Source organism: Pseudorasbora parva, chromosome 24 (genome assembly GCF_024679245.1).
Source record: "Pseudorasbora parva isolate DD20220531a chromosome 24, ASM2467924v1, whole genome shotgun sequence".
Lineage (NCBI taxonomy): Eukaryota > Metazoa > Chordata > Actinopteri > Cypriniformes > Gobionidae > Pseudorasbora > Pseudorasbora parva.
In genome coordinates this window covers 37,128,368-37,143,319 of record NC_090195.1, presented here as the reverse complement: position 1 = coordinate 37,143,319, position 14,952 = coordinate 37,128,368, and the positions used below count along the sequence as shown (strand labels likewise).

At 41.2% G+C, this 14,952-nt stretch overlaps 1 protein-coding gene across 1 annotated transcript in view; it reads left to right on the top strand.

Annotated features, from left to right (window-relative positions):
- The first annotated feature begins 6,419 nt into the window (after nt 1–6,419).
- The window catches only part of col15a1a (collagen, type XV, alpha 1a), a 101,504-nt gene continuing 92,971 nt past the window's right edge, over nt 6,420–14,952 (top strand). Inside the window, exons 1-2 of the mRNA XM_067435120.1 lie at nt 6,420–6,548; nt 6,628–6,704. Coding sequence (XP_067291221.1) covers nt 6,520–6,548; nt 6,628–6,704 — 106 coding nt within the window. The 5' untranslated portion in view covers nt 6,420–6,519. The remainder of the gene's footprint in view (nt 6,549–6,627; nt 6,705–14,952) is intronic.

The window sequence follows — 14,952 nt, the reverse complement described above, 5'->3', positions numbered from 1 at the left end:
GGCCTGATCTATTTTAGCCACTTTTACGTGGGTACCCGACTCGTTGCAGGACTCTACCTCACATTGTTCATATCATTGCAAATGCAGGCTTTGGCCCAGAGAACACACTATAAACTGCTGCCTTTAGAGGATCTGTCTTATCAGAACTGCCAAAGATGAGAAATCACAGCCTTGTACAAACACACACACACACACACACACACACACACACACACACACACACACACACACACACACACACACACACACACACACACACACACACACACACACACACACACACACACACACACACACTAATTCCTGCACTCAGAGTGTGTGCAAAACACACTGTATCTTTCTAAAGGCTGAGATCTGATCTGACCTGTATTTGAGCTTTCATGGAACAGTCAAGGTTTCCATGTTTATACACACGTTTGTCTAGTGAATGATTTTCAGCTCTGCTCGTGGATCAGACATGCTGGATCTTTCCTCTGTGGAGTAACTAAATGCAGCATTACAAAAGGCTGTTTAATATGGCAAAACACTTTATTCAGAAATGCTCTGAAAATCCCCCTCAGAGGGACAAAGTGCAAATCTCTCCACTTAATGTTCAGACAATTGGGGTTTATTTAGCAGTTTGAAGCACAACTCTGAGTTTCCAACTACAGTTAGGCCGTGTGTGTGTGTGTGTGTGTGTGTGTGTGTGTGTGTGTGTGTGTGTGAGATGAGGTGACTGTGTGAAAAGCAGTGTGCAAACGTTAAGTGTTCTCTCCCAGGGAGTGTATGAACAGACCTCCAGCGCTGCTTCTGCTGCTGAGACTCTTCAGGATAAACCCCACCGCTGTTATCATCTCTGTATAATCAGGCCTTGATACGCAGCGGCCTGGAGGATTCAGAAACTCACTTCAAACACACATCTGTCTGGACAGGTCACTACTTTCACTGGATCAAAAATATGTTCTAGGAATGTTTTGCTGTTCCCATTAAGTTATAAAATCGTTCAAAATGTTTTATTCTAACTTGTTGAGAACATTGTTAAGGACCAGAGAGCTTTGAGAAAACGTTTATTCATAACCTTGAGAGAACCTTGCCAAAATGTCCCGTCAGCTGTGTGAATATACATATATTTGGGCCATAAGGGGTCTTTTTTTTTTTTTTACTTTGCATGTCTTCCATAATAATTGTGTAAGAACCAAACACAAAAGACAGTTTCCTATAGTTCAAGCTAATAAAGTTGAACAAATAAATTCATTCAGGTTGCCATGTTTGAGGATTTTAGAGAGTTTGAGGAGAAGCTCTCTATGTTGAATCAATGGCAGCTGAGAACACGACGCCTGTGTGTGTGTGTGTGTGTGTGTGTGTGTGTGTGTGTGTGTGTGTGTGTGTGGCCTGATCAAAGCCTGAGTTCACTATGTTATTCTGTTCTAATCTCAGCTCTCGACAGGAGTCAGCCGTAGCTAAAGTAAACCTCTCTATTCTGAGTCACTTCAACAGCCACACATGTGGAAGACAAAGGGTGATTTATTAGGATTTGATCAACGTATTGTCAGTTTTATTAGGATTTGATCAACGTATTGTCAATTTTTAAGTCTTCATTTGTAGCTTGAAGGAAATCTTTCATCTGTTCTCTTGTGAAAGAAACACACTACGGTCTCTAAAATGCCTTTTGGGACAGGGCCTTAACTCTAATGAATGATCACTTGTGTTATCTTAATAGCATATATTTTTTAAAATACTCACAGATAATATTATATCAATAAAATAAAAGTGCAGTTAAACAGAGCACACTTTAATGACCAATTAAGCGTGAGCTTTGTAACAAATGTCAAAGTGCCAGTTTTACTGTAAAGTTTGTTTAAATCATCATCTTTAGTCGTGGTTTGCAGAAGTGCCCTTATTTTGAGCATACTAAAGCACATGTGAAGCACTCGATTGTCATTTTAACTTTAGTGTGTTATTCAATCATTAAAGTTAACAAATGTGACCTGGGAGCACAAAACCAGTCATACGGGTTATTATTTTTTTTAAATTTAGATGTATAGATCATCTGAAAGCTGAATAAATCATCTCTCCACTGATGTGTGGTTTGTTAGGAAAATATCAGTAATCTGAGGGAGCAAAAAACTCTAAATATTGAGAAAATCTCCTTTAAAGTTGTCCAGATGAAGTCCTTACTAATGCATATTACTACTGATGATACATTTATGATATATTTACAGTAGAAAAATGTACTAAATATCTTCATGGAACATGATCTTAATATCCTGCTGATTTTTGTCATAAGTGAAATGGATAGTTTTGACCTTATAGAGACAGATAACCCCGTGAGGTTAGGGCCGCTGTTGGGCTGAATTACAACTTCATGATCACAAACATATTTAAATACGTTCCATAAAAGTTTCAATAGAAATTACATTAAAGTATATTTTAGTTTACCATGAATGCTTGTCAGTACACCTTAACCATATTTCAAATATAGTCTCTCACTGAAGTCTTATGAGCAATGTAAAGTTCAGCTAATTTAGATTTTCCAAAGAACATGGAAAGTGTCTGAAAACATTACATTCAACTTGACTTTAAGGGACGGTTCACCCAAAAAGGCACATTCTGTCATCCTTTCCTCACACTCAAGTAGTTTGCATCTTATTTCTGAACTATCTTGTTTCTTTTTCTTATTCTGAACACAAAGGAAGATGTTTGGAGGAATGTTTGTAACCCAGCGGATCTCGGCAGCCATTGACTAACAGTGGGAAAAGATCGGTTTGGTTTCAGTGATGCAGAATTCTCATTGTTGGTTGTAAATATATTCTTTTATAGTCTAGTATGCCTTTATCGGAGTCTCTATTCACAGCAAGTGCAAATCGTGTGCCTTGGCAAGTGCTATTCGCTCTAGCTCCGCAACGCCCGGCTGTGCCAACATTTAAAAAACGCCCGAAGTTTGACGTCCTCAGTGCTGTAATCAGATTGGCAAAGCTAGTAAATCTAGTTGCATCTAGTTGCATCTTAACTCTTGGTGCGAATAGCCGTTGCCGTTATTAATACGCTGCAGCGTGCTTCTGTTTCCACACCGGTGCTCAGCGAATGCAAACGACCCGAATGGCCTGTAAAACATCTCTTTATAATGTGAGTGCACATCTGCTGAGTCACGCCGGACTCCTCAATCCCACAATCCCACGCAAATGTTGTCCTCAATCAACAGCACATCGCCATGGAGATCGCTCCTCCAGCAACTTAACCTACTTTCCCAATCCCAGAGCACGGCCTGACACATGCAGAATACTGTAATGATGAAACGGAAAGTGGGTTTCGAAGACGTCCAGACTCTGATGGACTCCAGCCAGGGTCCAGAACTACAGATATATAAATGAGTGAGACAATCACTGGAGCTGCCTTCACATAGTTGTTGCTTTTGAGACTCAAACCCACGAGACTGTGCCAGTAATTGCAACATGTCCCAGATGTTCCAGATCGAGTGTTGATGGGCGTCTCCAGGAAGGCTCTCGCAGGGTTATCAGGATCCCTGACGCTGCTATATTAGGCTCTGGGACACAGCAAGTCCTCTCGCTGTAATCTCGCTCGCCTCCACCTGCACTGCCCAAAAATAAGAGGACCGAATGGTGCCTTTAAGGTACAAGTGGCCGTCGCTGGGGCTGGACCCTCAGGGGAGTCAGGGCTGGGCAAGTTCAGTCCCAGAGAGCTGATGTCCTCCAGAGTTTAGCTCCAACCCTACTAAGCCACCACCGTATAAAACACACGGCCCAGCATGCACTGCAGCAGTGAGTATGTCCCTATTGTTGAGATCCATACGCTGATTCTTGATATCTGTGTGCGTCTGAACTCTCATGTGTTATTCTGCTGTAAAGTTGGGCATTTTAACATGAGCTCAGTGAGATTCTGCTTCAGGAGAGACCGCGGGAGGAGCCGCTCGGTCCTGGCTCATTCTACATGTCCTCTCTTCTTCTGGAGTCTCTCCATCACTGTCCGACTCCGGTTTGATCCTAAAAGGCTGAACAGTTTCTGACATTTTCAGTGTGTGTGTGTGTGTGTATGTGTGTGTGTGTGTGTGTGTGTGTGTGTGTGTGTGTGTGCGAGAGATAATCAGATGCTAACACAAGCTCTTGAAGCTCCGCCCTCCTCTGGAAAGGGGGTGGAGAGTAGCAACTCATTTGCATTTAAAGGGATGCACACAAAAAGGAGCATTTTTGCTCACCCTCAAGAAGTGACAATTTTAACATATTATAAAAGTCATCTGTGGGGTATTTTGCACTGAAACTTCACACACACACTTAGAACATCAAAAACGTATTTTACAACCTGTAAAAGGGGCAAAATAGGTCTGCTTTAAGTAAACTTTGACATATTAGTTTGATACATTTTTTTGTTCACATTTGTCCTATTCCAGTTTGATCATAAAAGGCTGAACAGTTTCTGACATTTTTAGTGTGTGTGTGTGTGTGTGTGTGTGTGTGTGTGTGTGTGTGTGTGTGTGTGTGTGTGTGTGTGTGTGTGTGTGTGTGTGTGTGTGTGTGTGTGTGTGTGTGTGTGTGTGTGTGTGTGCGTGAGGTAATCAGAGCTGCTGATATGAACTATTGAAGCTCCGCCCACTTCCTCTCTTCTTCTGGAGTCTCTCCATCATTGTCCGACTTCGGTTTGATCCTAAAAGGTGGAACAGTTTCTGACATTTTCAGTGTGTGTGTATGTGTGTGTGTGTGTGTGTGTGTGTGTGTGCGAGAGGTAATCAGATGCTAACATGAGCTCTTGAAGCTCTGGAAAGGGGGCGGGGAGTAGCAGCTCATTTGCATTTAAAGGGACACACACATAAAACAGTGTGTTTTTGCTCACCCTCAAAAAGAGACAATTTTAACATGTTACAAAAATGATCTGTTGGGAGCTAAAACACACACACACACACACACACACACACACACACACACACACACACACACACACACACACACACACACACACACACACACACACACATCAGAGACTCATCTTGTAAAAGTGGCGCTATAGGAGCGCTTTAATGCCCTCTGAGCTTCTGCGGACAGAATCATCTTTACATGACGCTGGTGTAAAGATTCAGTCATTGGGAGTATAGTGCATGATTAATATTGATATTTTTATGGCAATTTTAATAATATAATATATACAAAATAACATTTTTAACACACTGCTTTATGCTTCATTAATCTCAAACTAATGTGTAGCTGTAGATGGTGTAATGGCTTTAGACTGGGCAGGAATGCTGGGAAATCCCATGTCATTCTCAAAACATAACTCCATGCCGATCCTCTGAGAATTACCACAGTAACGTTGTTTTAAATTGACAGATATTGCAAAAACCGTATGAGTTATTGCTCAATCTCTGCTGAAGCCGTATGATCTGTAATGTTCAGATTTAAGTGTTGCACCACTGCAGGTGATGACCATTAACATAACTAACATTGGCCAGTAAATCACTCCGCTCTCCATCTGCGCTCAGACGTGCACGTCCAGCCTTTAGAGGATATTCCAGCAGCGGGCAGTGGACTGGACACGCAGACGGCGCTTCAGAGCCGAGGGTTACGGATGACTGCAGATAGGAATAACTGACCCGCCACCGCGGCCTTTATATCGCTCCAGCTGAGGGTGTGAGGCCAGTCACTTCAGAAAGACACACACGCACGCACACACACACACACACACACACACACACGGCAAAAATGCTTTTAGTATTTTTGTCTTATATCTAAAAAGTCTTAAAACAAGAAGTATTTACTAGACAAGCAAAAGTAATTCTCTTGTTTTGGGGAAAATAACTCAAAATGAAGAGAGTTTTTGCTTAAAATAAGATCAATAATCTGCCAATGGGGTGAGAAAAATAATCTTAATTCAAACAGAAAACAAGATTATTTTTCTTATTTTAATCAAAACTCTCTTAATTTTATGTTATTTTATCTCAAAACAAGACAATAATTCTTAATTGTCTAGTAAATGTTTCTTAATGTACGACATTTTTGAAATGTTGACTAGAAACGAATACTAAAATAAATAAGTAAAATAAAAGCCTTTTTTTTGCAGCACACACACACACACACACACGCACACACACACACACACACACACGCACGCACGCACGCACGCAAGCACACACATTTTAAGACGCTTTTGTGTCTTTTGGGGACCTCTGTGTGTTATAATTATATCTCTCTTGTAACTCAAATAAACCGCCTTACTGTGTGTTATGAAGCACGCGCTGCTGTGACAGACCTCACACACACATATGAGAGTGAGTTTTCGAATCCTGCGAACTCATCCGAGAGAGCCTGTGAAGTGTGTGTGTGTGAGGAGGTGAGGGGTTTCGTCTGAGTGTGTGTGTGTGTGTGTGTGTGTGAGGAGGTGGGAGCTGGAGTCGTATTTCAGAGTCTGTCCGGACTGAGACTGCCTTTGTTCACGTGGAGCTGCTCTCAGTCTGAGAGGACCCATACACACACACACACACTCACTCACACACACCGAGACTAAACGGGACCGGACACCTTCTACACCCGTGACATGTCTCGTGCACGAGCTTCATCGCTGAGGTGACTGACCTGTGCATGCGCTTCCAAATCTCATTCATGACTTCTGAGAAACTTCTTCATCTTTATTTCTGATCAGCAGATTCTGGATCTGGAGGATCTGTGTGACGGTCGGCTGCTTCTGCTGCCCTGCGCTCGCTCTAAACCCCTTCAGCTCAGGTACGGCTCACTACTTCAGCTCAAACCAGTCCTGCTCATGTCCTCTCATGACTTAAACTAGACCTGCTCATGTCCTCTCATGACTTAAACTAGACCTGCTCATGTCCTCTCATGACTTAAACTAGACCTGCTCATGTCCTCTCATGACTTAAACTAGACCTGCTCATGTCCTCTCATGACTTAAACTAGACCTGCTCATGTCCTCTCATGACTTAAACTAGACCTGCTCATGTCCTCTCATGACTTATACTAGACCTGCTTATGTCTTCTCATGACTTAAACTAGACCTGCTCATGTCCTCTCATGACTTAAACTAGACCTGTTTATGTCCTCTCATGACTTAAACTAGACCTGCTCATGTCCTCTCATGACTTAAACTAGACCTGCTCATGTCCTCTCATGACTTAAACTAGACCTGCTCATGTCCTCTCATGACTTAAACTAGACCTGCTCATGTCCTCTCATGACTTATACTAGACCTGCTTATGTCTTCTCATGACTTAAACTAGACCTGCTCATGTCCTCTCATGACTTAAACTAGACCTGTTTATGTCCTCTCATGACTTAAACTAGACCTGCTTATGTCCTCTCATGACTTAAACTAGACCTGCTTATGTCCTCTCATGACTTAAACTAGACCTGCTTATGTCTTCTCATGACTTAAACTAGACCTGCTTATGTCCTCTCATGACTTAAACTAGACCTGCTTATGTCCTCTCATGACTTAAACTAGACCTGTTTATGTCTTCTCATGACTTAAACTAGACCTGCTTATGTCTTCTCATGACTTAAACTAGACCTGCTCATGTCCTCTCATGACTTAAACTAGACCTGCTTATGTCCTCTCATGACTTAAACTAGACCTGTTTATGTCCTCTCATGACTTAAACTAGACCTGCTTATGTCCTCTCATGACTTAAACTAGACCTGCTTATGTCCTCTCATGACTTAAACTAGACCTGCTTATGTCTTCTCATGACTTAAACTAGACCTGCTTATGTCTTCTCATGACTTAAACTAGACCTGCTTATGTCTTCTCATGACTTAAACTAGACCTGCTTATGTCTTCTCATGACTTAAACTAGACCTGCTTATGTCCTCTCATGACTTAAACTAGACCTGCTTATGTCCTCTCATGACTTAAACTAGACCTGCTTATGTCCTCTCATGACTTAAACTAGACCTGCTTATGTCTTCTCATGACTTAAACTAGACCTGCTCATGTCCTCTCATGACTTAAACTAGACCTGCTCATGTCCTCTCATGACTTAAACTAGACCTGCTCATGTCCTCTCATGACTTAAACTAGACCTGTTTATGTCCTCTGATGACTTAAACTAGACCTGCTTATGTTCTCTCATGACTTAAACTAGACCTGCTCATGTCCTCTCATGACTTAAACTAGACCTGCTTATGTCCTCTCATGACTTAAACTAGACCTGCTTATGTCTTCTCATGACTTAAACTAGACCTGCTCATGTCCTCTCATGACTTAAACTAGACCTGCTCATGTCCTCTCATGACTTAAACTAGACCTGTTTATGTCCTCTGATGACTTAAACTAGACCTGCTTATGTTCTCTCATGACTTAAACTAGACCTGCTCATGTCTTCTCATGACTTAAACTAGACCTGATTATGTCCTCTCATGACTTATACTAGACCTGCTTATGTCTTCTCATGACTTAAACTAGACCTGCTCATGTCCTCTCATGACTTAAACTAGACCTGTTTATGTCCTCTCATGACTTAAACTAGACCTGCTTATGTCCTCTCATGACTTAAACTAGACCTGCTTATGTCCTCTCATGACTTAAACTAGACCTGTTTATGTCCTCTCATGACTTAAACTAGACCTGCTCATGTCTTCTCATGACTTAAACTAGACCTGCTTATGTTCTCTCATGACTTAAACTAGACCTGCTCATGTCCTCTCATGACTTAAACTAGACCTGCTCATGTCTTCTCATGACTTAAACTAGACCTGCTCATGTTCTCTCATGACTTAAACTAGACCTGCTCATGTCCTCTCATGACTTAAACTAGACCTGCTCATGTCCTCTCATGACTTATACTAGACCTGCTCATGTCCTCTCATGACTTAAACTAGACCTGCTCATGTCCTCTCATGACTTAAACTAGACCTGCTTATGTCCTCTCATGACTTAAACTAGACCTGTTTATGTCCTCTCATGACTTAAACTAGACCTGCTTATGTCCTCTCATGACTTAAACTAGACCTGTTTATGTCCTCTCATGACTTAAACTAAACCTGCTCATGTCTTCTCATGACTTAAACTAGACCTGCTTATGTCTTCTCATGACTTATACTAGACCTGCTCATGTCCTCTCATGACTTAAACTAGACCTGCTTATGTCCTCTCATGACTTAAACTAGACCTGCTTATGTCTTCTCATGACTTAAACTAGACCTGCTTATGTCTTCTCATGACTTAAACTAGACCTGCTTATGTCTTCTCATGACTTAAACTAGACCTGCTTATGTCCTCTCATGACTTATACTGGACCTGCTTATGTCTTCTCATGACTTCTACTAGACCTGCTTATGTCCTCTCGTGACTTATACTGGACCTGCTTATGTCTTCTCATGACTTCTACTAGACCTGCTTATGTCCTCTCGTGACTTAAACTAGACCTGCTTATGTCCTCTCATGACTTAAACTAGACCTGCTTATGTCTTCTCGTGACTTAAACTAGACCTGCTTATGTCTTCTCATGACTTATACTAGACCTGCTCATGTCCTCTCATGACTTAAACTAGACCTGCTTATGTCCTCTCATGACTTAAACTAGACCTGCTTATGTCCTCTCATGACTTAAACTAGACCTGCTTATGTCTTCTCATGACTTAAACTAGACCTGCTTATGTCTTCTCGTGACTTAAACTAGACCTGCTTATGTCTTCTCATGACTTATACTAGACCTGCTCATGTCCTCTCATGACTTAAACTAGACCTGCTCATGTCCTCTCATGACTTAAACTAGACCTGCTCATGTCCTCTCATGACTTAAACTAGACCTGCTCGTGTCCTCTCATGACTTAAACTAGACCTGTTTATGTCCTCTCATGACTTAAACTAGACCTGCTTATGTCCTCTCATGACTTAAACTAGACCTGCTCATGTCCTCTCATGACTTAAACTAGACCTGCTCATGTCCTCTCATGACTTAAACTAGACCTGCTTATGTCTTCTCATGACTTAAACTAGACCTGCTCATGTCCTCTCATGACTTAAACTAGACCTGCTTATGTCTTCTCATGACTTAAACTAGACCTGCTTATGTCCTCTCATGACTTAAACTAGACCTGCTCATGTCCTCTCATGACTTAAACTAGACCTGCTTATGTCTTTTCATGACTTAAACTAGACCTGCTTATGTCCTCTCATGACTTAAACTAGACCTGCTCATGTCCTCTCATGACTTAAACTAGACCTGTTTATGTCCTCTGATGACTTAAACTAGACCTGCTCATGTCCTCTCATGACTTAAACTAGACCTGCTCATGTCCTCTCATGACTTAAACTAGACCTGCTTATGTCCTCTCATGACTTAAACTAGACCTGCTCATGTCCTCTCATGACTTAAACTAGACCTGCTTATGTCCTCTCATGACTTAAACTAGACCTGCTCATGTCCTCTCATGACTTATACTAGACCTACTTATGTCTTCTCATGACTTAAACTAGACCTGCTCATGTCCTCTCTTGACTTAAACTAGGCCTGCTCATGTCCTCTCATGACTTAAACTAGACCTGCTTATGTCTTCTCATGACTTAAACTAGACCTGCTTATGTCCTCTCATGACTTAAACTAGACCTGCTCATGTCCTCTCATGACTTAAACTAGACCTGCTCATGTCCTCTCATGACTTAAACTAGACCTGCTTATGTCCTCTCATGACTTAAACTAGACCTGCTCATGTCCTCTCATGACTTAAACTAGACCTGCTTATGTCCTCTCATGACTTAAACTAGACCTGCTTATGTCCTCTCATGACTTAAACTAGACCTGCTCATGTCCTCTCATGACTTATACTAGACCTACTTATGTCTTCTCATGACTTAAACTAGACCTGCTCATGTCCTCTCTTGACTTAAACTAGACCTGCTTATGTCCTCTCATGACTTAAACTAGACCTGCTCATGTCGTCTCATGACTTAAACTAGACCTGCTCATGTCCTCTCATGACTTAAACTAGACCTGCTTATGTCCTCTCATGACTTAAACTAGACCTGCTCATGTCCTCTCATGACTTAAACTAGACCTGCTCATGTCCTCTCATGACTTAAACTAGACCTGCTTATGTCTTCTCATGACTTAAACTAGACCTGCTCATGTCCTCTCATGACTTAAACTAGACCTGCTTATGTCCTCTCATGACTTAAACTAGACCTGCTCAAGTCCTCTCATGACTTAAACTAGACCTGCTCATGTCCTCTCATGACTTAAACTAGACCTGCTCATGTCCTCTCATGACTTAAACTAGACCTGCTTATGTCCTCTCATGACTTAAACTAGACCTGCTCATGTCCTCTCATGACTTATACTAGACCTGCTCATGTCCTCTCATGACTTAAACTAGACCTGCTCATGTCCTCTCATGACTTAAACTAGACCTGTTCATGTCCTCTCATGACTTAAACTAGACCTACTTATGTCTTCTCATGACTTAAACTAGACCTACTTATGTCTTCTCATGACTTAAACTAGACCTGCTTATGTCTTCTCATGACTTAAACTAGACCTGCTCATGTCCTCTCATGACTTAAACTAGACCTGCTTATGTCCTCTCATGACTTATACTAGACCTACTTATGTCTTCTCATGACTTAAACTAGACCTGCTCATGTCCTCTCTTGACTTAAACTAGACCTGCTTATGTCCTCTCATGACTTAAACTAGACCTGCTCATGTCCTCTCATGACTTAAACTAGACCTGCTCATGTCCTCTCATGACTTAAACTAGACCTGCTTATGTCCTCTCATGACTTAAACTAGACCTGCTCATGTCCTCTCATGACTTAAACTAGACCTGCTTATGTCCTCTCATGACTTAAACTAGACCTGCTCATGTCCTCTCATGACTTAAACTAGACCTGTTTATGTCCTCTGATGACTTAAACTAGACCTGCTCATGTCCTCTCATGACTTAAACTAGACCTGCTCATGTCCTCTCATGACTTAAACTAGACCTGCTTATGTCCTCTCATGACTTAAACTAGACCTGCTCATGTCCTCTCATGACTTAACCTAGACCTGCTCATGTCCTCTCATGACTTAAACTAGACCTGTTTATGTCCTCTCATGACTTAAACTAGACCTACTTATGTCTTCTCATGACTTAAACTAGACCTGCTCATGTCCTCTCATGACTTAAACTAGACCTGCTCATGTCCTCTCTTGACTTAAACTAGACCTGCTTATGTCCTCTCATGACTTAAACTAGACCTGCTCATGTCCTCTCATGACTTAAACTAGACCTGCTTATGTCCTCTCTTGACTTAAACTAGACCTGCTTATGTCCTCTCATGACTTAAACTAGACCTGCTCATGTCCCCTCGTGACTTAAACTAGACCTGCTCATGTCCTCTCGTGACTTAAACTAGACCTGATTATGTCCTCTCATGACTTAAACTAGACCTGCTTATGTCTTCTCATGACTTAAACTAGACCTGATTATGTCCTCTCATGACTTAAACTAGACCTGCTCATGTCCTCTCATGGCTTAAACTAGACCTGCTCATGTCCTCTCATGACTTAAACTAGACCTGCTCATGTCCTCTCATGACTTAAACTAGACCTGCTTATGTCTTCTCATGACTTAAACTAGACCTGATTATGTCCTCTCATGACTTAAACTAGACCTGCTCATGTCCTCTCATGACTTAAACTAGACCTGCTCATGTCCTCTCATGGCTTAAACTAGACCTGCTCATGTCCTCTCGTGACTTAAACTAGACCTGCTCATGTCCTCTCATGACTTAAACTAGACCTGCTCATGTCCTCTCATGGCTTAAACTAGACCTGCTCATGTCCTCTCGTGACTTAAACTAGACCTGCTCATGTCCTCTCATGACTTAAACTAGACCTGCTCATGTCCTCTCATGACTTAAACTAGACCTGCTCATGTCCTCTCATGACTTAAACTAGACCTGCTCATGTCCTCTCATGACTTAAACTAGACCTGCTCATGTCCTCTCATGGCTTAAACTAGACCTGCTCATGTCCTCTCGTGACTTAAACTAGACCTGCTCATGTCCTCTCATGACTTAAACTAGACCTGCTCATGTCCTCTCATGACTTAAACTAGACCTGCTCATGTCCTCTCATGACTTAAACTAGACCTGCTCATGTCCTCTCGTGACTTAAACTAGACCTGCTCATGTCCTCTCGTGACTTAAACTAGACCTGCTCATGTCCTCTCATGACTTAAACTAGACCTGCTCATGTCCTCTCATGACTTAAACTAGACCTGCTCATGTCCTCTCATGACTTAAACTAGACCTGCTCATGTCCTCTCATGACTTAAACTAGACCTGCTCATGTCCTCTCATGACTTAAACTAGACCTGCTCATGTCCTCTCATGGCTTAAACTAGACCTGCTCATGTCCTCTCGTGACTTAAACTAGACCTGCTCATGTCCTCTCATGACTTAAACTAGACCTGCTCATGTCCTCTCATGACTTAAACTAGACCTGCTCATGTCTTCTCATGACTTAAACTAGACCTGCTCATGTCTTCTCATGACTTAAACTAGACCTGCTCATGTCCTCTCATGACTTAAACTAGACCTGCTTATGTCCTCTCATGACTTAAACTAGACCTGCTCATGTCCTCTCATGACTTAAACTAGACCTGCTTATGTCTTCTCATGACTTAAACTAGACCTGCTCATGTCCTCTCATGACTTAAACTAGACCTGCTCATGTCCTCTCATGACTTAAACTAGACCTGCTCATGTCCTCTCATGGCTTAAACTAGACCTGCTCATGTCCTCTCGTGACTTAAACTAGACCTGCTTATGTCTTCTCATGACTTAAACTAGACCTGCTCATGTCCTCTCATGACTTAAACTAGACCTGCTTATGTCTTCTCATGACTTAAACTAGACCTGCTCATGTCCTCTCATGACTTAAACTAGACCTGCTTATGTCCTCTCATGGCTTAAACTAGACCTGCTCATGTCCTCTCATGACTTAAACTAGACCTGCTTATGTCCTCTCATGACTTAAACTAGACCTGCTCATGTCCTCTCATGACTTAAACTAGACCTGCTTATGTCTTCTCATGACTTAAACTAGACCTGCTTATGTCTTCCACTCATGTATATCAGCTGCAGAGAACACAGTTAGTGCTGGATTGTGTGATTAGTGAACGAGTCGCTCCTGTGAGTCTGATTTTCTTAATGAATCAGTCCCGATCTGAGCGATTCGCAGTGTGAATCGGCCTGAAACTCAACTGAAAATAAGGTCAATGTAAGATCTTTATACTCTACTGAAAACATAGTTATGGATATTTTATTGCATTTCTGAAAATAGAGCCTCATAAATACTACACACTGCACCTTTAAATAATGGCTTAAAGGGATAGTTCACCCAAAAATGAAAGTTTGTTGTCATTTACACAGAATGTTTAAAACAGATTGAACAGCCATTCACTACCACAGTAGGGGGAAAATACTATGGTAGTCAATGGCTGTTCTATCTGCTTTATTACAAATATTCTTCCAAATATCTTTTTTTTTTTGTGTGTTCAGCCGAACAAAGAAACTCACACAGGTTAGGAGCAACTCGAGAGTGAATAAATGATGACAGAATTTTCCTTTTTGGATGAACTATCCCTTTAATAATCTATATAATTATTAATAATAATTATATTATATAATAAATTATAAATTATTATTTATAATTTATTAATAAATAATAAATTTATTATTATTATAATAAATTATTATAATAATAATAATAATAAATTATTATTATGTTATTGAAAAGTGGTCCGTCATTATAGCTAATTAAAGTAATGCAGGACTAATGATTATTAAAACTCCAGCTTCTACTCGTAACTAATACAGAAATGAACTGAACTCAACAATCTAGTCAGATACCTCATTAGTGCCTGTGCGGATTGGTCGAATGAGGAATCGATGTATATATATCTCTATGATCGCGCCGGTAGCCGGTATTTTGACCTTCTTTGGTGGAAGTAATGGTGTCAGGAACAC